The sequence below is a fragment of the Salvelinus fontinalis genome, chromosome 2, assembly GCF_029448725.1.
Source record: "Salvelinus fontinalis isolate EN_2023a chromosome 2, ASM2944872v1, whole genome shotgun sequence".
Lineage (NCBI taxonomy): Eukaryota > Metazoa > Chordata > Actinopteri > Salmoniformes > Salmonidae > Salvelinus > Salvelinus fontinalis.
The window spans coordinates 64,860,958-64,888,804 of NC_074666.1; the positions used below are offsets into that span (position 1 = coordinate 64,860,958).

The following is a 27,847-nucleotide window of genomic DNA, read 5'->3' on the forward strand; positions in this document are numbered from 1 at the left end:
GAGGAATAATGGTCTGGGGTAGGCCCCTTAGTTCCAGTGAAGTAAAATCTTAACGCTACAGCATACACTGCCATTCTAGACGATTCTGTGCTTCCAACTTTGTGGCAACAGTTTGGGGAAGGCCCTTTACTGTTTCAGCATGACAATGCCCCTGTGCACAAAGCGATGTCCATACAGAAATGGTTAGTCGAGATCGGTGTGGAAGAAATTGACTGACCTGCAGAGCCCCAAACTCAACCCCATGGAATACGTTTGGGATGAATTGAAATTCCGACAGCGAGCCAGGCCTAATCGCCCAACATCAGTGCCCTCACTAATGCTCGTGGCTGAATTGAAGCAAGTCCCCCAGCAATGTTCCAACATCTAGTGGAAAGCATACCTAGAAGAGTGGAGGCTGTTACAGCAGCAAAGGGGGGGAACCAACTCCATATTAATGCCCATGATTTTTGGAATGAGATGTTCGACAAGCAGGTGTCCACATACTTTTGGTAATGTAGTGTATATTTCACAGGGGTACTATGATTGTCTACATTGCTTGTTTCGTCACTGAAATTAAGCAACTATTAGAATGTTTGCAACCAGGAAATGGCGGAGCGATTTCTGCATAGTGCACTTTTTAATTATTTGGGGTGTAGGGGAGGGTCACTTTTTTCAAACATTCAGGGAGGGTCAGGTAAAATTATATTTTACTGAAGTGAGGGCCATCCATTTTTATTTCAGACGATTTTCTCCAGGTATCCCTCATAAATATTGTACAGTGCCTAAGCTAATCCTTTCATACCCCTGTCCCACTCTCAGGTGGAGCTGTTTCCTAAAACCCTGAAGTACAGAGACATCTACCGGCCAGTGCAGCGCCTCAACGGGCGCCCCATCTACGCTTCCCCCGGGGTGTCAGTGTCCCCACTGGGCCCTGTTAGCAGCGGCCAGACTTCCAGCAGAGGGGCTCCCTCACCCAGCCTATTACTACTGCTACTACTTGGCTGGGGGGTGAGGCTGGACACCCAAGGGAGGGGAGGTATGCAGAAATAAGGAGTGGAGGGAAAGCAGAAGGAAAAAAAGGAAGAGGGTGGGGAAAATAAGTTGAAGTGTTTGATACTCAAGGGAGGTCAATTTCAGCCGATTTCTGTCAATAATAAATGTGCTGTATGTTCCCTCAGACAAATGTGCCCTGTCATTAGTATCTTATGCAGCAAAAAGAATGCTTCAGTGTAAACTTAACAACTGCCCACTGACGACAACAATTCAAACGGCAATAGGAAAGAAGACAGGACACACCGGTTCACTTAGGTGCCAGACAATGCAAAGCTTTATTTGAGGTGTGTCGAGAATGTAAATGGAGGTACAGACATAGTTGTTCTTAGTTCCTCCTTTGTCCCTTTGTCATAGAGCAGCACCCTTTCTCTCCACCTCTCCCACACTCTGATGGAAGCCCCTCCCACCAGCCATGTGAGCTCTGCCACGGGGGGAGTTGGCACCTCCCCTGCTTCGCTGACCTCGCCCGTCCCAGTAGCGATGGTACCTGCCCCCCCGAGCATCCCATTGGTCCGTTCCTCTGAAATACCTCTCTTGGCATTGGTCAGGCTGTTGCGCTGAACCACGAGTGCCCCTCCTTCCCCTCTCTTTATGGCCTCGCCCAGGCTCCATTTCCATGCCATTGCTAGGTGGGATGTCCATTTTAGAAGTGTCCAGGCTTGATTTGCTTATTGGCTGACCATCTTTAGGAACTGGAGCCTCTTGTTGGCCTAGCTCCGTACATCCCTCCCCTTCTTCATTCTCTAATTGGCTTAACTGTGCTTGTCCCAGTTCCGGGTGGCTAGAGTTCTCCTGAAGTCTGGCTTTGATCGGTACGTCGTGAGAGTTGGCAGGAGGAGCACTGTGGAAGTTGTCATGTTTCTCTGAGGACAGGGAGAGTTTGTCCAGATGGTCAGTGGGGGGGACAGGTGTCCCTGGGTGGGTGTGGGGCCTGCCTCTCCCTCCCCTCCTCAGGCCCCTGAAGTGACCCTGTGGCCCTTGGTGCCAGTACTGGTGACCTGTCCTTCCCCTGCGATGCGAGTGGCCAGCGTGCTGCAGCTTTGGTGCTGTAATCTGATTGGTGGAGGCAGGGGGAAGAGAGGGCAGTGATTGGCAAGGAGAGGTATTCCCGTCAGCGCTGACGTTGTCCGAGTCGGGAGGCGGCTGTGAATAACAAGTCGCAACATTGTTTAATTTAGATACATTATCAGGAAAGTGCGCGCTCACGCACAGACACACTTCAGCTAATATTGTTTGCTAAGCCCCTCCTTGCTTCCTTACCTCATTAATATGTATGAGGAAGCGGTTAGACTCCGCCTCTGTGTCAATAATCCCGCCTTTTGCTTTCTGACGCTCCAAAAGGTTCTGGAGGTCAGCCCACTTCTGCCTGAACTCCACCCCTATCACCGCTCCCTCCAGCTGAGTGAAGTAGAGGTCAGCACAAATAGATGTATTTGCAATAGCAGCCACTATAATTGAAGGTGTTGTGTCCCTCAAGTGGTGTGGTTGAAATGGCAAGACAAAATATGACAGTAGTGTGGAGGAAAAAAGAGCAACTACAAGAAGCAACATAGCAGTACAGTGTGCTGTCAGTGTGTGCAGTTGTGTCTTTACCTTTGGAAAGCTAGGGGCGGGATTGGACAGGAGCTGGTCAACGTTGTAAGTCAGAGGTTCTCTACACACGGGACACACAACGGTTAGCTCCTACAGGGGGAGGGAGAAAGAACCGCCAGTCAAAATGACCACTAAGTGAATCATCACTAAAATCTCCAGGAATATAGAAAAAGAAATAAATATAATATATTGACATCCCCCTCCCCCCCAAAAAATGCAGTTTCACTTCAGGAACTCCCAGTCAATTATACTGCTGCATATGGATACTTGATCTCACCTCATCGTCGGTCCTCTCCCGTGTCTTGTCCTGCTCCAGCTCCTTCTCCCTCTCCTCGAGCTCAGTCTCGGAGTGGGTGATGTAGCGGCCTAGGCAGTGGGAGTGGAAGTAGTGGTAGCATCTGGTCTTGGTGAACGCCTCCCCATCCTGGGACAGACCAGAAAGACAAGGGAGGATCACACACACTGCTGCGGTCCCATTTTGTGTCCACGGATTTCAAAAGCATTGGATTGGTGTTAACATGGGCTACAGAGAGTTTCAAAAAGGAAGACTAGTCTTATGTGGACTAATGGAAATACTAATTAAAACAGATCACCTTAAACCCGTAAAGGCAGATGACGCAGTTCCCATGGGGAATATTGCTCTCCGTCAGGATCTCTTTGGCTTTCTGAGAGATACAGAGAATAGGAGGGACCGAGTCAGGTACTTGATATTTCATCTCTATTTATACATTCCTAAATTATTATTATTATTTTTTTAAATCAGGACAAAGGGAATCCTTGATCCACAGTTCTAATTATAATATCACAAATACAGTTCTTAAATTACTGTGGTCTTCAACTAAGAGATTTCAAATAAGAACAGAGAGAATGAGAGAAACGGGGAGAAAGAAAGAGAACTGGCCTCAATGAGCTGGTACAACACAGGGGAACCCAGGCAGGACTCCGCCTCTGTCTGCAGACATTTCTGCACACTGGGAGAGAGAGAAATCTTGGAGCAATACAAGCAACAGGGGACATAAAAAAAATTAAACTACCCTTCATCAATGAACCTAAGATGGAGGACAACAGATTTACTCTCGTTACCTGCACAGCTTGTCATCAGAAAGACCCCGAGGGTTGTGGATGGAAATGGAGGGAGGAGAGGAGGGATACTTAGGAAGAGAAAGAGAGATCAGTGTATAATGTTTGTAAGTGGCATGTCCTGAGAATGAAAGGGCCAGGCCAGGACAGGAAATTATGAAAGCACGAGGAAAAACTTCCACAATGACAGGAAGTGTTGTTGCTACATGGAGGGTTGTCTCAAATCTCACACAGGGACCCCTCAACTCTGGTCCTGGAGAGCTATTGGGTAAGCAGGCGTTTGTTACATCCCTGCACCAATACACAAAAGTGTACACACCTTGTAGGTAGCTCTCCAGGAGAAGGGAAGGCCAGTATATTTAGGGAAAACATAATAAATAAATTTAAAAAATGTACACAAGTAACCTAAATGCATGACCTAAGCCAGGGGACGGGGAATCATTTTTTCCAATCAAATGGATTGCAAAGGACAAGGAAGAAGGGAATATGAGCATACCTGCAAGTCGAGTGTCAAAGTTAGGGTGAGTCGCACAAACTGAGAGAGGGAATCTTCACCCGTGGAGGGATATAGAACCAGACTCACCTCCCATCCCCTATAAGAGAGCGCAACAGAGAATGTCAATTAAACACACGCATCCACTTCAAAGCCCGAAGTCTATCAGCTATTCATTTAGTCTTATCCGTTGGCCAGGGGAGGCTAATCAGTCATACGTTATTGTAAAACACCCGGGATAGAAAAGAGAGCAGAAAGAGATGTCTGTTTAAGTGAGCAGTTGGGAGGACAGGATGTTGAATATAGAGGGGGGAACGCAACAATCAGCTGAGTATGATGCAACAGACCTGCAATATCACTCTCTGGTCCAGCCTCGTGACGCGACAAAAAACATAGCACACTCTGATACAATGGCGTGTGGTGTTTGTGTGCCTATAGTATTATAGTCTGGTCACAGATCTGTACTATATGTCCTTAAGGTGAACCAAGTTACTTTGTCATTTGTTGCTATGCTACACAAGGGCACAAACAGATCTGCAACCAGGCTACAACGGGTATTTATATAGATTCGTGAGTCAGCAAAATCCTGCTACCATCAGTGAGGTCTTAGTGGTGTTCTAGGGCATGGGTTATCATCAAACTGAGTGGCTCACCCATCTCTCCTGTTAATCTGCAGCTCATCCAGATAGATGGACTGGAGAACCTCAATCTCAGACAGCACACTGTAGAGAGGGGATGTAGCCAATGTCAATGAGTGACGCAACAATCTGGACGTTACTGCAGAAATGGTTACTGCAGAGCAGGATCATTAACTAGCTAAACCAAATGTAAAAATGTAGAACCTGCATAGCTCAGTTAATTATGTGTGGTAAATGATCAAGCTAGCTATAAAATGACAGCAGGATCATTAACTAGCAAAACCAAATGTAAAAATGTAGAACCTGCATAGCTCAGTTAATCATGCGTAGTAAATTATCAAGCTAGCTATAAAATGACAGCAGGGTCGTTTAACCTCACAAAGCACAAGAAAGACGATTAACACCCACCATCTCAGATTGTTCAGAAATGATTTTGTTCTAAATATAATTTGATCTCTGAAAAACTAAAGTAATTGATTGCACCCAAATTGGCTATTTTAATTTATAGGATTCATATAATAATCGAACACCTGATTTGGACCAAACCTTTTTCCAACAACAGGGTATGTAATCATCCTATGTAATGTATTCCCAGTGAATTTGGTTATGTTTTCAAAACCCTGTTCAGAGAAATTCGTAATTAAAGTTGTTAGGTTTATGTTCCATCCTACAGCATCAGGTTCTGACCACTAGACGGTGGGGTTTGAGATGTTTTATAAGAACCCTCCCATGCTTTGGTTGTTGTCCACTAACTTAGCATTCGTCATTGAGCTACATAAAATACTCCATAAAGTCAAAGTGAAAAAACAAAATGTAATAACTCAAATTGCCATCGCATAAGTATTCCCCCAATTTGTTTATACAAGCCTAAATTAATTCAGAAGTAAAATTTGGCTGAAAAATAACATAAGTTAAATGGACTCACTGTGTGTGAAATTGGTGTTGACATGATTTTTGAATAACTACCCCTTCCTCTGTCCCTCACACACACAACATCTCCCTCAGTCAAGTATTGAATTTCAGCACAGATTCAACTAAAGAACAGGGAGCTTTTCAAAAGCCTCATAATTAAGGGCAGTGATTGGTAGATAAAGCAGCCTTTGAATATATCCTTAAGCATGGTCAAGTTAATAATTATGCTGTGGATGATGTATTAAACTACCCAGACACAAAGATGCAGACATACTTCTGAACTGAACGTACTCGGTAGTTGCTTGAAAATCTATGGCAAGACTTGAAAATTGCTGTCAAGCCATGATACCCAACACATTGACAGAGCATGACAAAATTTGATTTAATTAGTAAAGTCTGTTAAGAACAAATTCTTATTTACAATGACGGCCTACTCCGGCCAATGCTGGGCCAATTGTGCTATACCCTATGGGACTCCCAATCACGGCCGGATGTGATACAGCCTTATGAGACTAACCCAAGAAGACTCACAGGCGTAATCGTAAATTGTTTCTAACATTGACTCAGGGGGGTGAATACCTATTTAATTAAGATGCAAGTGTTTCATTTTTCATTCATCTTTAAAAAAAAAAAAATGTGAATTTTTCTTCCACTTTGACAGAGTACTTTGGGTAGATCGTTGACAAAATGACAATTAAACCATTTGAATCCCACTTTGTAACAAAATGTGAAGAAATCCAAGGGCGTGTAGACTTTCTGTTAGGCACTGTCCCATTGACTTGCATTGGATTTGTGTCACAAATGCTAAAACGTTAGCATTTGAAACAGTGGCCAGGTAAACAAAAGCATGGGTTGCTGTCATACCTTGTCCATAAACCACTTACAGGGTAAGGAACCCAATGTAATTGTGATTTTGATTAACTATCCCTTTAACATTGAGGGGCTGTTTAAAAATAAATAAGCATCACCTACTAGCAGGATCACCACCATCTAGTGGTAAGAACCTGGTAATATCAGAATTAGGATAGGACATAAACCTAACAAGTTCAATTACTAAGTTCTCTGAACAGGAGGAGAAAAATACACTTCAACTAATTCTATGATTAAACATTACATAAGACAAAGAAACAATACTCCGAGTCGCAGTTCCATACTACTTGTCACTCGTTGCGGTGGGTTTGGTACGAGGGGTCCACGGCTGGCGTTTGACCATTTCCTTTGATTCTTCATGACTTAACTCATTGTTAGAAAAAAGTACGGCCAAAACCGGATGTTAGGTACTATATTTATTGGATATTATGAATGCCGTACATTTAAATTGCCAATTTGGGTGTAATCAATCTTGTTAATTTCTCAGATCAATTACATTTCAGCAAAACAATGTGTCAGGAATGCTAGTGTTATCGGTTTCTAACTACGGAAATTATTTCAGAACAATATGAGATGGTGGGTGTCATGGCTTGCTGAAATGACATGGAACGACGTAGCACTGAACCAGAATTTGGTCGATTCTCCTCGCCACGTTCAACGTCTCCTTTAAGGCCAGATTCTGGTTCAAGCCGATATAAACTTTGTGTATTTTCCTAAATGGATGGCAGCTAACTAGTATGTAATGTAATCTCTTTGGTAAAATGTTGAACAAACAACTTGCTTGCAAGAGCCTTTTCGTATGATCACAACATGCATCATACCCTGCATGGCATCACCCCCTGCACTCAGCTGTGTCGTTTAGTTAACTGGGTGTAGCTAGCCAGCTAGTTGCCGGAGCTAGCAAGCTAGCGACACATAGCTTGCAAACCACAATCTACAACGTACATATCATTTGAAGATACGTTTTCAATTAAATGGTACTGAATATGAATGAACGTATAATACAGGCATTTGACACATTTTCTCCACCTACAAGCTCTAAACAACAAACTCACTCGCTTTCAGCTGCCATCTTCGTTCTGCCGACCGGGACTACTTCTTCTTCTATGGTTTATTGGTGATGGCACAATTTAAATGTGTATCCCGCCACCTACTGTGTGGGATGGAAACAGGATTACCAAAAATGGAACTAAATACCCCCCCCCCCCCCCCCCCCCCTAAACTAAATCAAACAACATCTCTGTTAAAAAAATAAAACAGATCTGATCCCTACACAGGCTCAAGGGGAACCTGGGAGGGCGGGTCTTCCGGCACCAGTACCCCTTGCAATTCTTCAGATGTAAAATCCTTAAATCCCCCAAACTTTTCTGCCACAGCCACAAAAATGTCCAGTTTCTTAGACTTATTTGAGACTTGTGCCATACAGTTTATAACTGTGGCAATGAATGCCACAAAATCAACTTTTTTATAACACAACAGGGTGTCTTTTGACTGGCAGCAAACATTTACTACAGGCTGTGGTGCATCCACTACCATATCTTCACTAGATTCACTTGTTTTCTCAATTATTTTAATCGCATCCGTATAGGAGGTTCAAATGACTGCTCTTACTTTTGCCACCTCAATCTCCTTCACTCTTACAGAGCACTCCAGGAACACTGCTCTTTCCCACCTGGACAAAATGAACACCTATGTGAGAATGCTGTTCATTGACTACATCTCAGCGTTTAACACCATAGTGCCCATGAAGCTCATCACTAAGCTAAGGACCCTGGGACTAAACACCTCCCTCTGTAACTGGATCCTGGACTTCCTGACGGGCCGCCCCCAGGTGGTAAGGGTAGGCAACAAAACATCTGCCATGCTGATCCTCAACACTGGGGCCCCTCGGGGGTGTGTACTTAGTCCCATCCTGTATTCCCTGTTCACCCATGACTGTGTGTCCAAACACAACTCCAACACCATTATTAAGTTTGCTGACGACACAAAAGTGGTAGATCTGATCACTGACAGCAATGAGACAGCCTATAGGGAGGAGGTCAGAGAACTGGCAGTGTGGTGACAGGACAACAATCTCTCCCTCAATGTGAGAAAGACAAAGGAGCTGATCGTGGACTACAGGAAAAGGCTGGCCAAACAGGCCCCCGTTAACATCAACGGGGCTGGAGCAGTGTGAATCGAGAGTTTCAGGTTCCTTGGTGTCCACATCACCAACAAACTATCATTGTCCAAACACACCAAGACAATCGTGAAAAGGGCACGACAAAACCTTTTCCCCCTCAGGAGGCTGAAAAGATTTGGTATGGGTCCTCAGATCCTCAAAAAGTTCTACAGCTGCACCATCGAGAGCATCCTGACCGGTTGCATCACCACCTGGTATGGCAACTGCTCGGCATCCGACCGTGAGGTGCTACAGAGGGTAGTGCGTACAGCCCAGTACATCACTGGGACCAAGCTTCCTGTAATCCAGGACCTATATAATAGGCAGTGTCAGAGGAAAGCCAATAAAATTGTCAGAGTTTCCAGTCACCCAAGTCATAGACTGTTTTCTCTGCTACCGCACGGCAAGCGGTACGCCTAGTCTAGGACCAAAAGGCTCCTTAACAGCTTCTACCCCCAAGCCATAAGACTGCTGGATAATTAATCCAGACTATTACATTGACCCCCCCCCCCCCCCCCCCCATTTGTTTTGTACACTGCTGCTACTCACTGGTTATTATCTATGCATAGTCACTTCACCCCTACCTACATGTACAAATTACCTCTAACCTGTACCCCCGCACACTGACTCAGTACAGGTACCCCCTGTATATAGCCTCGTTATTGTATTGTGTTACTTTTTATTATTTTTTTCTTTAGTTTATTTGGTAAATATTTTCTTAATTCTTCTTGAACTGCACTGTTGGTTAAGGGCGTGCAAGTAAGCATTTCACGGTAAGGTCTACACTTGTTTGTTGTATTCGGCGCATGTGACAAATAAAGTTAGATTTGATTCGATTGTTTCTCAAAGTTGCCAGGATGTCACGTCTGCTGCTTATATCAGTACACTCATAACAACTTAACCATTACAAAACTTCTATTAGATCAAATAAACCTAATTTAGTAAATATGCCATACATTATTTTCGTGACCAAATTCAACACTCTCTCGACCTCCATAAAAAAACTCTTTGCTTGGTGGGTGAAACAATGAAAAAACGCCACCTGCTGGAGGGAGACAGATTTTCCACCGGGTTCAGCCTCTCTCTTCCTCTCTGCTGCAGTCGACTGCATGTTGCTAAAGTTGCTCGTCACCAACTTCATCCTGAGGGGGTTCAAGAAAGATGGCGGTGAGTGCAGATGGAATATTATCTTGCTCCGAGTAACTTTTATCCCTCTCAAACTTACTTAAATGTAACAAAACTTGGTTTATTGGAAACACAACAGAGAACAACGCTCAGTAGATCGTTAACTTGATCGGAAACTTGGCAAAGAAGAAGAAGGCAGTTGTTAACAGACCACTCATACACCAGAGAGAAAACACCACCTGACTCATCAGGAGAAGAAATGGAGGAATCTGGACATTCGGTTGATTCAGAAACTCTAGTCAATAGTCCTGCACCCCAAAAGACACAGACAGAATTGTCTTTGCGCGAACTCCAGGTTAACATAATCGATGCTGTCACTGTAAAGATACACGAAAGAGCCGATGTTCTGGAAAAAATGATACACGAAAACACATAAAAAATCGTTGACCTCGAGACCACCCCATATGAGAGTATCGGAAAGCTTAAACGTGCAAACACTGCAACCTCTGATAAATGTACTGCAGAGGAGAAGACCATCACCGATATGCAAGAGCGCTTGTCGGAAGCAGAGTGATACCGTAGACAGTGGGGGCTACGGCTTTGTGGTGTCCCCAAGGACCAGGGTGAGAATGTGAAGCGCATAGTAAGAGACATCTGTAACCGTGTGGTTCCGGACTTCCCCGAATGATATATGGACATGGCTGTGGATGCCGCTCATCGTATCGGGACAAAGCAAGATGCCATCGGCAGCCGCTCAATCATCATTCAGTTTGCTTTCCGCACAGCGAGACATGCAGTTTGGAAGAAAGCAACGGAAAGCGCCTTTCTGAAAGAGAGAAAATGTTGATTCGGTGAGGACCTGACTGCAGCAGACAAGGCAGCAAAGGCAAAGTAGTGGCCTCTCGTCCAACAGAACCGAAATCAAGGAAAGGGTGGATACTACAGGAGAATATGAGCCTTTTTCGCTGACAAAAAAATAAATTAGACTTGGGGGATTTGTTCCACCGTTAACCTTATAAGGTAGCGCCTTCCCCACAACAAACTGAGCATTCTAGTTTTGAATTGTGGTGTTATGGTTTACAAGTTAAGACTTCTGTTAATACAATTATGAAGCGCCTTTTGATAGAGACGGTAGAGTTGAGATTGCATTGGATTTTCCTTTCTGTTTTGTATATATGGACTTGAAGTTTATGTCAATCAATGCCAAGGGGATACGAAACATGTTGAAGAGGAACGCTTTTTTTGTTGTTGTAAGGACTGCAACGCAGATCTTGTATTCGTTCAAGAAACATATTCATGCAAAGAGAACTATAATTTTTGGAAAAATCTGTGGGGCAGTGACATTATCTTGGCCCACAGGACTAATCATTCAGCTAAGGTTGCAATTTATTTATATTTTTAACTTTTACCCCTTTTTCTCCCCAATTTCGTGGTATCCAATTGGTATTTACAGTCTTGTCTCATTGCTGCAACTCCCGTACGGACTCGGGAGAGGCGAAGGTCGAGAGCCACTCGTCCTCCGAAACACGACCCAACCAAGCCACACTGCTTCTTGACACAATGCCCGCTTACCCCGGAAGCCAGCCACACCAATGTGTCGGAGGAAACACCGTACACCTGGAGACCGTGTCAGCGTACATGCGTCTGGCCCGCCACATTTTAGCAGACAATTTCAAAGGGATATTTTTGTTTACTCAAATAGACAACAATGGACATTTGCTAGTAGCGGTCATCAACCACATGGATAGATTATTTCTTGTTGTGTAATGTACTGTATATAGATACTGTTCTAGTCCTCCTAATGACTTACTCTAGAGGAAATTGAGGACATTTTAAAACGTTTTCTGAGAAAATATCCATCCAGTCAGATTATAGTTGGTGGGGATTTTAATATTTTAATATAATTTTAATATGGTTTATTATAATGAGACTGATAGATTGCCCCATAGGCCTAACATTGGTGTGAACAAATTGGTGACTTTCTGCCAAATCCTGGACTTAATTGACATATGGAAAGTTTAAAAATCCTGGAAACAATACACATGGAGTAATAGAGATCGTTCACTACAATCAAGAATTGACTTGTGGGTGATAACCTCTAGTCTTGAGCCCAACACTGTAGAGGTAAAAATACTGCCTGCAGTCCTGATGGATCATAAAGTCAAATGGCTGACTGTAAGAATGTGCAGTAATGATGATAAGAAATACTCTGGTGGTTATTGGAAATTGAATAACTCATTGTTATTGCATGGTGATTGAAAATCTGTGATTAAGAATCTAATTTCTGTTTACTGGAATTTAGCTACCTCTAATGCAGAATAGGGGAAATATTGGGAACTGCTGAAATTTAAAATCCACTCAGCATGTATTACTTATGGGAAATGGCTTACTTTAAGAAGGAGATGTGAGGTAGCTGAGCTTTCTGAGAAAATAGCTGATATCACACTTAATGAGAAAGAATCAACTAGAGTAAATACATTTTATGAGGAAAAGGCAAGCGGAGCCTTCATAAGATCCAGAAAACAATGGCTTGAAAAAGGTTAACAGAACAGTAGATACTTTTTAATTTTGAAAAGAGGAGAGGAGAACTCAACATACTTTGAATAACTTAAGATTAATGGGGTAACCTCTGAGGATAGAGAGTTGTTATCAAACTTTACCACTAAGTTTTATGAGAATCTTTACTCCTTAGATACGTTTGAGCGACTCTAAGGTTCTTCTTGATTCTATAGAGACTGTTAACTCGGTTAGTGAAAGATTCAATCGGTCTTGTTGTCAAGATTTATCCATCATGGACATCCGATATGGGGTTGCTCGATTAAAAAGAACAAATCTCAAGGTTGTGATGGATTAACCTCTGAATTTGACAAAATCTTCTCTGAAGAAATAGCACAATTTTTACTTGAAGCCTTTCAGGAGGCTATAAAGAAGGGAGAACTACCTGCCTCTCTGAAGCAAGGGGTTATTACTCTCATACCTAAAACACACAAGGATCTCTTAATTATTGATCATTGCTGTCCAATCACACTCCTAAATGACGATTACAAAATGATAGCTTAAATCTTTGTGAAAAGGTTAAAGATATGCTTGAATGATCTGATTGATGAATGTCAATCGGGATTTATGAAAGGGCACCATATATCTAATAATCTAAGGCTAGTGTTAGATTTGGAGTATTGTGATCTATTGGATGACTTCCCTGTTACCTGATTTTTTAATTTTCAGAAAGCATTTGATACCGTAAGTTACAATTTTATCTTTGAGTTGTCTTAAGCATTTGAAGTTTGGTGATTTTTTTGTTGATGGTAAGTCTGTATAATGGTGGCAATAGCTGTGTCAAACTCTGTCATGGAATATCCTCAATGTTTAACATTTACAAAGGAATACGACAAGGCTGTCCAATCTCACCTTTTTTATTTTTGTTAGTATCTCAAACCTTATGCTCATTAGTTTATCAAAGTAAATTTGAATGTATTACATTCCAGGCCAGAGAGATCAAGATATCCTAACTGGTGGATGACACCTCACTTTTTTTGAAAGATGTCACATGCTAGATTAGCATTGGATATCGTGAAGCTGTTCTTCAAAATCTCAGGTTTGAATTTAAATCTTTCCAAATGTGAGATGTTTGTTCTGAAAGGAGCTGTCAATCCAGCAGATTGTAACATCTCTGAAAAAGATACTGTAACCTGCCTTGGTGTAAAGATAACCAAAAATCTTAAGGCTGAGAATAATCTTCATTTGAATCCTGTAACTGAATCTATAAAAAATGTATTATCCTCATGGTTAGGGAGGGATTTACGTCTTCAAAAGAGGGTGCTTTTATCCAAAACTGAGGGGCTATCTCATGCATCTCATCTAATGACATTCCCAAATCCACTTTCTGTACCATAGATAGGCTATTGTACAACTTCACATGGAAAAACAAGCCATATAAGATAAAAAGAGATGTTATCACCAACAGGGTTTGTGATGGGGGTCTAAATGTCTTAGACTTCACTTTCTTTAATTAGATATAAGTCAACTGGGTTAAAAGGTACTTAAAAAATCCTCATAGTTTCTGGAATATTGTACCTCATTTTGTTTTTCAGAAGCTCAGAGGGCTTCATTTTTTACTACAATGTCCCTATATTGTGGGTAAACTTCCTGTGGAATTGGCAGCTTTTCACAAGCAGGTTTTAATTGTGTTTTGCTGTATAAACACAACATTTCACCTCATCATCCGGACAGCTGAAGAAGTTCTGGGTTTGCACAACCAAAGAATTTCTATACAAACTGTCAGAAACCATCTCAGGGAAGCTCATCTGTTTGCTCGTCATCCTCACCAGGCTCTTGACGTGACTGGAGTTCTGCGTCGTAACCGACTTCAGTGGGCAAATGCTCACATTTGATGGCCACTGGCATGCTGGAGAAGTGTGCTCTTCACGGATTAATCCCAGATTCAATTGCACCGTGCAGATGTATAACGTTGGTTTCTCATGCTTGTTCAATGAACCATAAACAATTAATGAACATGCACCTGTAGAACGGTCGCTAAGACAGGTCAGTTATGAAAACTTAGGACACTAAAGAGGCCTTTCTACTGACTCTGAAAAACACCAAAAGACAGATGCCCAGGGTCCTTGCTCAACTGCGTGAATGTGCCTTAGACATACTGCAAGGAGGCATGAGGACTGCAGATGTGGCCAGGGCAATCAATTGCAATGTCCATACTGTGAGACGCCTAAGACAGCGCTACAGGGAGACAGGACGGACAGCTGATTGTCCTTACAGTGGTATCCGAAATTCACAATTGCGGGACAGGCACAAGATGGCAACAATAACTGCCTGAGTTACACCATGCATGAACGCACAATCCCTCCATCAGTGCTCAGACTGTGCGCAATAGGCTGAGAGGCTGCACTGAGGGTGTGTAGGCCTGTTGTAAGGCAGGTCCTCACCAGACATCACCGGCAACAACGTCACCTATGAGCACAAACCCACCATCGCTGGCGTCAGACAGGACTGGCAAAAAGTGCTCTTTGACGAGTCGCGGTTTTGTCTCACCAGGGGTGATGGTCAGATTCGTATTTATCGTTGAAGGAATGAGCGTTACACCGAGGCCTGTACTCTTGTCGCGGGATCGATTTGGAGGTGGAGAGTCGTTCATGGTCTGAGGACGACCATGTCTCGTCAGTCACTGGTACAGAAATGGTTGAGAAACGCTGTACTGTACTGCCAATGTTTTGTCAGCACTACTGCCTGTGTCTAAGTAGGGTGTGTATGGGGGTTGAGTTGGCGCCGTTTGCAATGATGTGGACTGCTGTGGATAAAATGCCAGTCCGCCCCTAGCTCAATTTATTGGTCTGGCTATCTCTGGCCTCTCCATGCTCGCAAAACCTTCATAGCAGGTTAGGAGAGCATTTTCACTTACCCAAACACTTTTTCTAACCTTAACCTCAGTCTCCTAACCTGCTGCGTAAAAGTAATTTCCGTATAAAAGTGGCGTGAAAAGAGTGTTTCTCAAACCGCTTGATCAGCCAGGGATGCAGTCAAGATAATTGAGTAAATAGTTACTGAACATTGGCGTTAGAGGCACAAAATGCATCGTTGTGTAAAAAAAAGAAACCAATTACCAGTCTTGCATTCATATTTTGCATCACCTATGGCTTTGTAAATAAACTGCTGGTATAGTAGCCCAAAGGCCAGCAGATGACAATATCGAGTCGTTTCATTTTACCGTCCAAATGGAATGTATTCAAGCTACAAAAGTGTCGACTTCCTCCTTAACTTGATTTAAGGTGGGGGAAAAAAACGGGGAAATAAGCGTACTTTCTTTATGAAACAGAATTTTCCACCACCAATCTAGGGTGGCTAATGCTACTTCCTGACATTGTGTACAGCATTCACACCAAGGGTAAATAACACTTCCAATGTGTTCGCAATGGTATATCGCATATAAAGGCACACACAGATCGACTTTATTGCTCACTGTTTATTTAGACGTTACATTTTTCACAAGTCTTTTTCATTACAAATAAGACAGATACATCACTCTAGTCACTTTTGAAGTCATTAGTGTATTTCCTAAATTAGGGGTTTTAATGACAGTTTGACACAGTGGGGATCCAGTTTCCCTTTTAATGATAAAATGACATTAATATGCATTCATAAAAAATAACTGCTAAGGTAAAAATTCGGCACGTAACAGTGGTTCTCTGTCCTTACCCTCTTGTAATCTTGTCTCAGTGCAATGTCAACATGTAATGTCCTGGCTCTTTCCCCATGAGTGCAGACATACTTTAGATGCTCGACTCTCCATTGGTCTGTCCTGTTCTTAGACAATCTCCTTCCTTTCTCTCCCTCTCTCCCTCAGCAACACTTCTTCCCCCTCTTCCTCCTCTCTCTGTGTCTGTGAGAGTTGATGTCGACCGTTTCCTTCTCTCGTTCCCGCTCTCTCTCTGCACGACTCTGACTCTGCTTCTTTGTCCGAAGGACCATGTGAGTGAAAGCCATGAACATCTGAGGGAAGAAGAGATGGGGAGAAGGAAAGAGACAGGGCAAGGACTGTAAAATACATAGCACCCGGATACATACCAGTACACACGGAAGTGCTATTCCTTGGAAAGGGAATTCACCACCAGGTCTAAGTTGAAATAAGTTAACCGTTTTAGAGATATAAGAGATAACCATGATCAAACTTCTGATAGCACCACAGCCCACTGGTGTGGACAATTTATTGGCAGTGTAATTATTATATATTTTTTTAATTAAAAAAAGCACAATAAACTGATAATTCCCTGTGAGAGCCATATCAGGTCTCAAGCTCAGCTTTCCCAAAGACATCTGGGATATTTGAGGCTTAGTTTTATTTTATTACTGAGGAAGTGAATGAGGTACACCCTGAGTTAAGAACATGGCTGCTAAGGTCACCTCTTCCACGTTGATGTTTTCTTTGGCGCTCGTCTCAAATACCCGGACGCCCACCGACTCCCCGAAACGCATTGCATCCTGGGAGTCCACCTGCTTCTTGGAGGGGTCGTCATTCTTGTTCCCCACTGAGGGAGGGCGAGAGAGAGAAGTGGGGATGAATGAAAGATGTTTTGGACAGCATAGTACACTACATGACCAAAAGTATGTGGACACCTGCTCGTCGAACATCTCATTACAAAATCATAGGCATTAATATGGAGTTGGTCCCCCCCTTTGCTGCTGTAACAGCCTCCACTCTTCTGGGAAGGCTTTCCACTAGATGTTGGAAGATTGCTGCAAGGACTTGAATCCATTCAGCCACGAGAGCATTAGTGAGGTCGTGCACTGTTGGGCGATTAGGCCTGGCTCGCAGTCGGCGTTCCAATTCATCCCAAGGAAGTTCGATGGGGTTGAGGTCAGGGCTCTGTGCAGGCCAGTCAAGTTCTTACACACTGATCTTGACAAACCATTTCTGTATGGACCTCACATTGTGCATGAGGGCATTGTCATGCTAAAACAGGAAACGGCCTTCCCCAAACTGTTGCCACAAAGTTGGAAACACAGAATCGTCTAGAATGTCATTGTATGCTGTAGCATTAAGATTTCCCTTCACTGGAACTAAGGGGCCTAGCCCAAACCATGAAAAACAGCCCCGGCTGCTCAGCCATGGAAATCTATTTCACGAAGCTCCCGACGAACAGTTCTTGTGCTGACGTTGCTTCCAGAGGCAATTTGGAACTCAATAGTGAGTGTTGCAACCAAGGACAGATTATTTTTACGCGCTTCAGAACTCGGCCGTTCCATTCTGTGAGCTTGTGTGGCCTACCACTTCGCGGCTGAGCCGTTGTTGCTCCTAGACGTTTCCACTTCACAATAACAGCACTTGGAGTTGACTTGTTGGAAAGGTGGCATCCTATGACATGACCGTGCTATGTTGAAAGTCACTAAGCTCTTCAGTAAGGCCATTCTACTGCCAATGTTCATCTATGGAGATTGCATGGCGGTATACTCGATTTTATACACCTGTCAGCAACGGGTGTGGCTGAAATAGCTGAATCCACTCATTTGAAAGGGTGTCCACATACTTGTGTACGTCTATCAGTTCACAATCAGGCATAATACTAGCACATTGGACTGGAAGTCAAAGTCATTCCTCAGTGAATTTTCTTAATTCCTAATTTTCTATCTATCCATTCATCCAATCTACTCTATCTATTTTACTCTTCATCCATCCATCACCTCAGCATACCAAACTCACCTAGGATCTTACAGACGTTGTCACAGTTCTGAGTGATCTCATTAAGCCACCTCTTCACGTTCACAAACGACTCTGGGTTGGTGACGTCGTAAACAATAATCACGCCGTGGGTATTTCTGTAATACCTGGTAGGAGAAACAGGGAGAAAGTGGAAAATAGCAACGGATTCTAAAGAGTACTGTATAAAAACAGGTTGATAGTTTTTCGGGTGATAGTTATCGTTGGCTGGCACTCTATCCCGGGCTGGTATCAATAGCACTTAACTGAGTTAATGACTATAAAACTGAAAGAACAAAACTAACTGAAATTGAGCCTAAATCCAAACCAACTATGGTGAAAAACAGCATTTGTATTGATATATAGCTTCTATACATGTAGATAGATCATTGATATAGATGATAGATTACGTCGAGGTGATGGTCCTAAAGCGCTCCTGGCCCGCCGTGTCCCAGATCTGCAGTTTGACTCGCTCCCCGTCGATGTCCACCGTACGGATCTTAAAATCCACGCCGATCGTAGTGATGTAGCTACCTGCAGGCCAAAGCAGCAAGGTTAGAAACCCGCACACAAACATACACACAACATGCTAAGCACACATTCAGAATCTTGAAGAAAACATTAAAAAAACAGTTCCTAACCACTCACACATTCAAATCGTTTAATAGTATATATTGACCAGATAGAGAACAGCAACTCACCAGAGAAGGAGTTATCTGCAAATCGTAGTAGTAGACTGCTTTTCCCTACATCTAGCACAGAGAGGTCAGACAGGGATGAGAGGTTAGGCGATTAGGCCTTTCTTCATTCACTTCTGAGTAGACAGTATCAGGCTACTTACTGTCCCATTACTAGTAGCCTACATATGGCAAGTCAAATCACTACAGCTTGGGTAAATGTTTTAAAATCTATCATATTGTCTGAAGAGTTAGAGACAAATAAGTCTCCTTTGTAATTCATCAGAGCTGTAAGTTTGGTGAGTAAGTGAGGCCTGTTCATCATAATCACCCAATGATAAACAGATTGACTGATATTTGCTGTGTTACTAAGGAGATTAAGCAGTAATATTAGCCTAATTCTTTAAATCACAACTCACACAATATGAGCTGCCTGCTAAACATCAGTGTAACAGCACAGCACACTTGAATTACACTACTATTTTAACGCAGACAGAGTAAGCACTAAGGGACCACAGGAACTTTGTATGAAAACGGAAGTTAAGATGCACTGACTGGAGTCTCCAATGATGAGCAGTTTGAAGAGATGGTTGTAGTCCTTTCCCGGCCCCGCCATTTCTGCAGACAGTGCTCTGTTGGTTTCAGTAATCCTCTCCCAATAAATGTAGTTCCACAGGAACAGATTCCAGTCTTCCCAAATCCCAGGATGAAACAGTCTCCCCCCCAACGCTACCAGTTCAGAATGGAAGAAGATTTTGTACAGAAAACATCCACAAAACACTTACATTGCAATTTTATTTCCAGTTGATTTCCCAGATCAAGTCCAGAATTCTTATTCAATATTACAAACTAAGTGCAATAATTACCAGTTAAATCAAGTGTATTTCCAGTTTAGTAGATGGCATTCCGTTCTCGTGCTTAGGCCTCGGTTGGTTCTGGTTCCACCTCAGTTCCAGTTCCTCCCACTAACTCCAGTAGGGGATTCCCAGTTATTTGCAGCACCACATTCCGACTCATCACAGGTTTACCTAAGTTCTCTTTCCATCAGTCCAGTAAAGTGTTTTTCCCCCTTAAAGTTGGGCTGCAGTGACAGACGGTGAAGGACTTCTGACACGTTAAACTCTACACAAGAGCAAAGAGACTATCCTCATCAAATTGCGTTCTGGCAGTCAGTCACTACATCCATGAGCATCTGAAAGTGCTCAGTTGTTGGTCTGTGTCCAAGGTAGACGGATTGTTGTTGCTTGATTAGCTAATACTTAGGTATTCCAGTGGGTGGCATATGGATGTAAGGATTCACGTCACTGCTCTTCTCAGTTAGCACTTTTGCTTATCCCACAGTCTCACTGTCATCTCTGCGTCAAGTTAACACGCACCTCTTACAAGAAACAAAAGAACAGGCCTGAAAGGTTGTACAAGCAGAGATCAAAAGCAAAAATCTGAAAGGATGAAGTTCTTCCTCTTTCAATCTACAGTCCATGCAACGTTTTCATCCATTGAACTGCTTCGGTCTCAATCCCTTGGTTTCACTTCCTCTCTGAGCTATGGGCGGAGAAATGGTGGGTGCACAGTACTTCACAGTATTTGGTTTGTTTCAGGCTTTCCTCAGCTCCCTTCTTTGGACCATACCCTGAAAAAGAATGTCTGTATGGAACATTTATCAATGACAATATACAGGGACAGAGTGAGGAGACAACCTGTCATTGTCAAAACTTCCCTGACTGTATGCCAACCTTGTCCCTGTATGCACCCTCCCTTCCCCGTTCACTAGAACAGCTGTGTCTCTAAATTTAACGTTTCCAACCGTTTGCCCTCTCTCCACACACTCATTAAATATAGGCCTATATGAACCACAAATATAGGCCTATATTAACCACATGAAACATCCGCCTGCCTGTATGGTTGAAGGTGAGCTGGATTAGGAAGAAGTTAAAACAAATGTTGGGGGAAATGTTATATGGTTAAATAGTAGAGAGGATATAGGCATCATAGAAACATACTTTTTCTTTGATATGCACTAAGTGACCAAACTATTTTCAGGGACAACTCAAGAATCCCTCAAGTCTGTCCGAGGCGCCGATTTAGGGCGAAATAATAGAAAAGACTGAGGACAGTTTTTTGTTCCATAATAAAAACAGGAAAGAGTACATGGGGCGACCAAGTTAGTTCTTGAAATTGAATCCTGACACATTGGTACAAAGTTAAAATATTTGCTAGGTCTTCTTCTTCATCGTGATTATCAATTAAAACATTACTGAAAATCCTGGGAAAGTGTCCCTCCCTAGTCCCTACAATCGTCAGCTGTCTGAGAAAAACAAGCTGGCTAGGTCGCAACAATAACACTCTTCGTAAATTAGGTACAATCGCAAACTACTCAAAACAGTTGATGACACAAACCACAACGTTTGATTTAGTTTAAACCCTAGAAATGTGGGTTTAACACACTTACCTACCATGTAACCAGAGGACATTATCAGCAGCTAGGATCAGCAGGGACTGTCTGAGCTGAGGCTAGATTCGTTTGTATCCGGGATCTTTGGGGATTGCCATTAGTAAGCCGCTCGCCCACAGACGAAGTTAAAAGTTACTTTCTCATGGAAATTTGATAAACGCAAAACACAACTCGGCTAGATAACGGTATAGGAATAATTCCTCTAGAGTAGCTAATTTTCTATGCGTATTTCAAACGCGTCGTGCTACAAAATGATCAAATGCGATCACCAAAACGATGACTTGTGCAATTGGTCAGTCCGAAGAAGAAATACGAGAATCTGTTGACCGTTCCAGACGTCTTGGTTCCGGGGGGTTGACTCAGGAAAGTTCGGAGCCTTAGACTGGTCCACGGCCCGACGTCTTCAGGCCACACCTGAGTGTTGTTGAGTCACTTTCATCCAAATCATGTGCTTCTCCCTCCTCTCTGTTCATCCCATCTCCCTTCTTGCTCAATGTGCTTTATCTTGTCTCATCAATACATACACAAAACGAAATAGGGCTGTTTGTACTATACTTGTTTAATGGGATTATTGTAGTATTTGGCAGGGTTACTTACACTCACTGCAAATATGAAATAGGAAAACTGGGGAGGGAACCCAACATTCTAGAAATCTAAATTGAATAATCCAAGACTTTATGTAGACAAGACATACAGATATGTCAGACAATTTATTCCTTCAGAGCATAAAACCGGGGCAAATTTATCAAGACTGAAGCACAGATATGGAAAAGTGATCAAAATATTTTATTATCATAAAAAACATGAATCCTGGAATGGGCATCCTTTGAACAAGAAAGGCATGAGTTATGTACAGAATAGTGTAGTACAATTATCCAAGACAGCACATTATGAGCTTAAATGGGGTTGTGTGTGTGTGTCCTCAGAAAGACAGCGAGAAGGTTCTGTAGGACAGGTTGGTGAATACGTCTATCTGGTGACTGCTTCCACCTACTGTGAGCACCTGGAACAGCAAAGACAAAAGAAGACAACCAAGTCCTTCATACACTGAAAACCACCACTGTCCCTGCTTAACAAAACTCAACCATATCAACAGACCATATCAAAACTGAATATCAATTATACCATGTACTGATGCTTTGATGTAGACAAAACTATTTATTACATTGTAGACGCTCTATACCACAGTGCCTTACAGTAGTGAGTGCATAATTACTTTACTTTATCGTACCTACAACCCTGGGCGTTGCAAGCGCCATGCTCTACCAACTGAGCCACACAGGATTTGTGAAAGAGAACAGGAAGACCACAAGCGGGACGAGCAAAGAAGGACATTTAACCTGAGGGGTTGGATGAGTAATGTAGTGTTCAGATGGTTTGTCTAAATGACTCTCACCCTGTTATCAGTGCTGTTGAGGTTCAGTGCCAGCGTGTTGAGGGAGTGGGGGGTGCAGGGTATCTGAGCCTTTACCTCTCCCCCCAGGAGACAGTGGGACACACACTGGCCCTCGCCCACCGACAAGATCTACAGGCGGGAGAGAGGTCACAAATACACACAGACAGACGGACTAGTGTCTACAGTTAGAGAAAGACAAACCAATAAACTCTTTCTCCCTTCACACACACACCCTGAAGATTACACACACAGTCTGGCCCACACACACCCTGAAGATCACACACACCCACACACACCCTGAAGATTACACACACACCCTGAAGATCACACACACACACACAGTCTGACCCACACACACCCTGAAGATCAAACACACACACACACAGTCTGACCCACACACACCCTGAAGATTACACACACACAGTCTGACCCACACACACCCTGAAGATTACACACACACATCTCACCATGTCCTGGTAAAAGTTGGCTTGTCGCTGGCATCCGGAGAGAGGGAAGATGGAGGTGGGTGACATGGAGCGGAGGTGCCATAGAGAGAGGGATGGGCCTCCTCCACAGAGCTGGTGAGGGAAATAAGGGAAAGGGGTTAGGGAGAATTATTTAATTACATTAAAGGAGATCAAATTACCGGAGGAAATGCTGAGTAATCTTACAGTATCTGCATTGCAAATACTTTCAGGTGATTGACCTTGGCGACTGTTCTAACGCATCGCCACGGCAGCCACACTGATAACATAAGTGCCACATTTCAGACTGAGGTACTGAACAAGCCATTACAATTTCTAGAAAGAGAGCTCATCCTATGGGGAAGGGACAGTTGACTAATTGCAAGAGCTGCCCTTTCCTCACCATCCAATCAGATTCTGTCGTCAGGCAGCTGATCCACTTGCCATATTGGGGGCGGGCGCATTCCTAGGAAGAGAGGGGGAGTGAGACAGAAGTGAGAAAGATTTTGTTTGTAGTTTGATGTGTATTTTGTCCAGCAATCTACAGAAAGGTGCCATATAATATGGATGTCAAACGTTCAGCCTGCTGCACAGGCCCTATGCAGGCTCTAGTGTAGACCACCTGTCTGGTTAAATTGTGTTTAGGAGCATTTTGTCATCACTAAACAAGTGAGAAACGTGATAATTGAAAAAAATCTGTTTTCTTGATTTACTATCATCCTAAATTAAGATAATTATTTTGCCATTTACATTTTATTAGATATTACCCAACCTACACAAGCTAATGTTTTGACCACATGAAATTGGGGGGGAATTACACATCCTTTTCCCTCAGATTGGTGATGTTATTATAAAAAATGTATAGTCAACACGATGACAAAAGATCAATTGCTTAAAACATATCAATATGTTTGGTTTTGTACTGCTGATTTTGTCATACGCGCTGGGGTTCGCAGGACTTAGACGGCAGCCATCATTTTCTTTCTGAAATGGCATGGATGATTTGGCAGTTCTCTATAAAAGACGCTAACCACACACCAATGCACAAATTTGACAGTCAAACTATCACTTAAATAGCAGCCAACCGTTGATATCCTATGGAGGGTTGTGATTAGTTGAAGTTAACCCCCCCCCCCTCCTCTAACCAGTGATGTATACATTATTCCCAGATTCCGTGTGGTTTTTGAGCTGTGTTAGTTTTAACAGGACATGCAACATTATTACATTTTAGTAATTTAGCAGACGCTCTTATCCAGAATGACTTACAATAGTGAGTGCATACATTTTCGTACTTTTTCGTACTGGTCCCCCGTGGGAATTGAACCCACAACCCTGGCGTTGCAAGCGTCATGCTTTACCAACAACCTCACGAGACCTCATGCTCCCTCCTCTCGTGCAACAATTGATTTCAACGTGATAATCGACAGGAGTGACTGAGAAAAACAGTGTTGAGTTTGTCTTTCTGTTTTGGTGACCCCTGTACCAAATTTCTACATTACAAAATGTAGCTGACTGTTCTGCAGGTTTTCCTTTAACAAGCGATGTAAAAACATATCCAGTTTCCATGTGTATTTTGAGCCGTGGTTGTTTCAACTGCGCATATACCCCATCGATGAGTGATTTAATGTCACTTGACAAAATAACAGGGTTTTTGGTGCATGTGCAGTTTATAAGGTACTCCTTGATTACTATTGTTGCACATGTGTCTGTAGATTGGGCTATCAATTATGTCTTGTCAACAGGAAGCAACAACAGCATCAGTTTAAACTTAGTTTTAGGAATATTTAAATTGAACTTTCAACATTAATTTCCAATGGTATTGTACTTAATCAGGTAACAACTGCTTAATTAGTACAAAAATAGGCTGTGATTGATTTATTTTGATGACATACCAGAAATCACCAAAACAGGTTTGCCCTGCCTACATATAACCACGTTTTTGGTGAAGCAAAAAAAGAACTGAAATATACTTTTGTGTGTAAGAAAGATGCTACATTATAACTTCTGTACATATGGAGGGTAGGGGCAGGTACCCACCGATCCCAATATCTTACCTCATATTTGTAGACTTCAATGCAGTGCACGGATTGGCCGGTCCTGTGGTCTGGAGGCGGAGCTCAGAGAGTGAGATACATGACAACACTACAGTATAATGTAATACAGCCATGCATTAATTCCAGATGTGTCAGTGACTGACAAGGGAACCTGAAGCAGTAATAGGTTGCTTCATCCGTCACTCACCCCATATCCTGACAGCGCCGTCCTCACTCCCAGAGAGGATCTCCCCCTCCCTCTCTCTCACACTCAGACAGTGGATGTAGTCTGTATGACCCTGCAGAACTGACTGGGGAAGGGAGGGAGAGCAATAAAGAGATTGAACATAAAGGTTAAGTAGCGAGAGAGAGGGATGAAGAGAGAGATAATTGTAAGAAAGAGGGAGAGAGGAGAGAAATTAAAAGAGATGTAGCAACGAAGAATATTTATATAAACGGTCAACATCACATTGCTGAATCTTGAGAAAGAATCGAATAAATTAATTTCTCTCAAACCTTAAAGACACCACTTTCCAGATCCATTATGTGGATGTTATTGTCCCCTCCACCAATCACTAGACTGTTCTCCTGAGAGAGAGAAAGAGAGAGAGAGAATTAAATAGAGAACTTGTCTCAGTACAGTGAGGTACTTAATGAATCTGAAAAGGTGTCTGTGTACTCACTGTGGGATTGACAATCATGGCATTGATCTCCGGGATCTCCAGGCTGGATCTGCAAAGAGGAGCATTTATGAACATACACACTTGTTGGCTACAAGCATCAGACAGCAAAGACAAACATCGGGAGATAAAATAACCAACACAAATGTACACAGTCTACACACAGACAAGATTTCTTGTGTTTTCTCAAAACAAATGTACGGCTGATTGGTGCCTTACTTGTAATTTGGCCTCCTTGTCCAAGCAGCCTTGGTATTCTGGGAGAGAGAGAGAGAGACAGAGACTTAGTCCATCTCACATACCCTCATAGACTGTATAGAAATACATACTGTTCACACTAAACAGCCATTCATTTTGGTAGGCTTGCTTTATCTTGTAACGGCCTTACCCGCTTGATAAGCTCAGCCCAGCTCCATGCACTGATCTCTCCATTGCCGGCACTCAGGAGGTGAGAGTCCGTGGAGAAGAGAGAGAAGACGGGGCCCTCGTGAGCTGAGAGAGAATAAACGAGTGAGGGCGAGAAATACAGAAAATTAAGAAATAGAAGAGGGGTAAGAGGAGCAGACTGAGAGACAGGTGTCACAATCTAGGGATGAAGGGTGAGATACAGCATGTCTTGAAAGCTATTTCACACTGGTGTTCTACCATAAAGTAGCAAGTAGAGAATGTTTCAACACATCAAAGGAAAGAGAGACTGACCAGTAAATGTGAGGATGGGTGTCTGGCTCAGATCTGTAGCATCTGGGCTAAGCGCTGAGGAGAGACTGGGGAAAATGATTAAAATAGCAAATTACTGTAAAGAACCCAAGTAAATAAGATGCATTGGACTTGTGCGTTTCAGATAAAAATGTGCTTTATCCATTCAAACATTTAAATTATAATTTTTTATTGCAGGAACAGGCTGATTACATCATCTCTGTTCATATCAGTGTATTTGTCACTACTCAAAGTGCAAGCAGCCAGTAAACTACATGTCCTCGACTTCGCTCGGTCTCACCTGAACACCGCTATCTCGCCGTAGTTATTGCCGGCGGCTAGAAAGCGACCACAGGGAGAGAAACTCTGGGAGAACACTGACATGTGGAGGTGCTGGACGAAGAACAGTGACACATAGTTAATGTAATTAAGATATCAGATTTAAAAAAAAAACAATAGCAACATTTTAAAACATATTGAATGGGTATGATACAAGTATTGCTAGCTAGATGTTTAACGTTACAGTAACATTAGCTAACTAATGTAGATAGCTAGATGACTAATAACATGTCTGTAAGCGTTCATGTAGCTAGTGCAAACTAAATTAGCTACGATCACATTGCTAGCAATCGTGTAATCGGAACAGGCGACTTGATTGCCGTTGATTGCATGACTATTCCTGATATGGCCAGAAGAAAACAGTGTAAATGCATAAACGGTAGAAACTGTTACCTCGATAGGACCCATTGCGCATACGAATATACAGTTTTAAGCGTCAAAAAATATAAATATTGTTGAACTCAACTAATGTTTGAGAATGTCGTGTTTCCCATTTAAACCAGTCGCCAAAATATGACGTCAGAGCACATTTTACAAGCATTCTGGGACATGAAATCACTGATGCGATAGAAGCCACAGATAGAACAATGAGAATGAGACAGATAATAGAATCCTTTTCCAAAGCGTCTGGTTTATATCTTAACATTAATAAATGTGAACTCATAGCTGTCAAATATTGTGTGACACCTTCATATTATGGTATTCCAGTAAAAGAAGAACTTACATATTTAGGCGTAACCATTACAAAGGATCAGAAGTCTAGAGGCTTACTAAATTTGAACCCTTATTAAAAAAAACAGAAGAAGCTAAATCAATGGCTACAGAGGGACTTATCTTTAAAAGGTAGAGTCCTAATAACCAAGCCTGAAGGTACCTCTAGACTAACATATGGCGCTCTATCTTTATATCTTGACAGTAAAATAAGCAAGGAGATAGACCAGATGCTTTTCAACTTTCTTTGGAGAAACCGTACCCATTACAGGACTTTACTACTTTAAAT

General features: G+C 42.6%; 3 protein-coding genes across 3 annotated transcripts; all 3 read right to left on the minus strand.

Annotated features, from left to right (window-relative positions):
• Positions 1 to 1,278: 1,278 nt before the first annotated feature.
• Positions 1,279 to 7,771, minus strand: LOC129868095 (E3 ubiquitin-protein ligase RNF25-like). Its single transcript, XM_055941733.1, has 10 exons — positions 7,674 to 7,771; positions 4,852 to 4,920; positions 4,202 to 4,298; positions 3,709 to 3,776; positions 3,527 to 3,596; positions 3,219 to 3,290; positions 2,903 to 3,049; positions 2,626 to 2,715; positions 2,293 to 2,430; positions 1,279 to 2,175 (listed from the first exon to the last, which is right to left on the minus strand). Exons 1-10 carry the CDS (start codon positions 7,688 to 7,690, stop codon positions 1,381 to 1,383), a joined length of 1,563 nt encoding a protein of 520 aa, XP_055797708.1. The 5' UTR covers positions 7,691 to 7,771; the 3' UTR covers positions 1,279 to 1,380.
• Positions 7,772 to 15,860: 8,089 nt separating this feature from the next.
• On the minus strand, positions 15,861 to 21,693 carry LOC129868311 (ras-related protein Rab-35-like). Its single transcript, XM_055942177.1, has 8 exons — positions 21,241 to 21,693; positions 19,654 to 20,417; positions 19,343 to 19,516; positions 18,812 to 18,862; positions 18,521 to 18,644; positions 18,114 to 18,238; positions 16,817 to 16,941; positions 15,861 to 16,405 (listed from the first exon to the last, which is right to left on the minus strand). Exons 3-8 carry the CDS (start codon positions 19,401 to 19,403, stop codon positions 16,256 to 16,258), a joined length of 636 nt encoding a protein of 211 aa, XP_055798152.1. The 5' UTR covers positions 19,404 to 19,516; positions 19,654 to 20,417; positions 21,241 to 21,693; the 3' UTR covers positions 15,861 to 16,255.
• Positions 21,694 to 22,002: 309 nt separating this feature from the next.
• Positions 22,003 to 27,362, minus strand: thoc6 (THO complex 6). Its single transcript, XM_055942027.1, has 13 exons — positions 27,241 to 27,362; positions 26,810 to 26,901; positions 26,512 to 26,576; positions 26,201 to 26,304; positions 26,032 to 26,069; positions 25,816 to 25,864; positions 25,649 to 25,720; positions 25,341 to 25,443; positions 25,154 to 25,203; positions 23,503 to 23,565; positions 23,103 to 23,213; positions 22,636 to 22,764; positions 22,003 to 22,242 (listed from the first exon to the last, which is right to left on the minus strand). Exons 1-13 carry the CDS (start codon positions 27,253 to 27,255, stop codon positions 22,162 to 22,164), a joined length of 972 nt encoding a protein of 323 aa, XP_055798002.1. The 5' UTR covers positions 27,256 to 27,362; the 3' UTR covers positions 22,003 to 22,161.
• Between the last annotated feature and the right edge of the window lie 485 nt (positions 27,363 to 27,847).

Bases quoted from the DNA above. Each gene is read 5' to 3' on its own strand.
- LOC129868095 (XM_055941733.1), bottom strand. The intron at 2,716-2,902 runs GTGAGATCAAGT...CTCCCCCTGTAG, and splicing joins GGGAGAGGACCGACGATGAG to GAGCTAACCGTTGTGTGTCC. The intron at 2,431-2,625 runs GTAAAGACACAA...TACTTCACTCAG, and splicing joins CCGCCCCTAGCTTTCCAAAG to CTGGAGGGAGCGGTGATAGG.
- LOC129868311 (XM_055942177.1), bottom strand. From the start codon at position 19,403: ATGGCGGGGCCGGGAAAGGACTACAACCATCTCTTCAAACTGCTCATC. The intron at 18,239-18,520 runs GTAATCTATCAT...TTCTCCTACCAG, and splicing joins TTTAGGACCATCACCTCGAC to GTATTACAGAAATACCCACG. The intron at 16,942-18,113 runs GTGAGTTTGGTA...GCCCTCCCTCAG, and splicing joins CAACGTCTGTAAGATCCTAG to TGGGGAACAAGAATGACGAC.
- thoc6 (XM_055942027.1), bottom strand. The intron at 26,305-26,511 runs GTCAGTCTCTCT...ATTCTCTCTCAG, and splicing joins ACCCATCCTCACATTTACTG to CTCACGAGGGCCCCGTCTTC. The intron at 25,444-25,648 runs GTTTGAGAGAAA...TCCCTTCCCCAG, and splicing joins TGGAAAGTGGTGTCTTTAAG to TCAGTTCTGCAGGGTCATAC.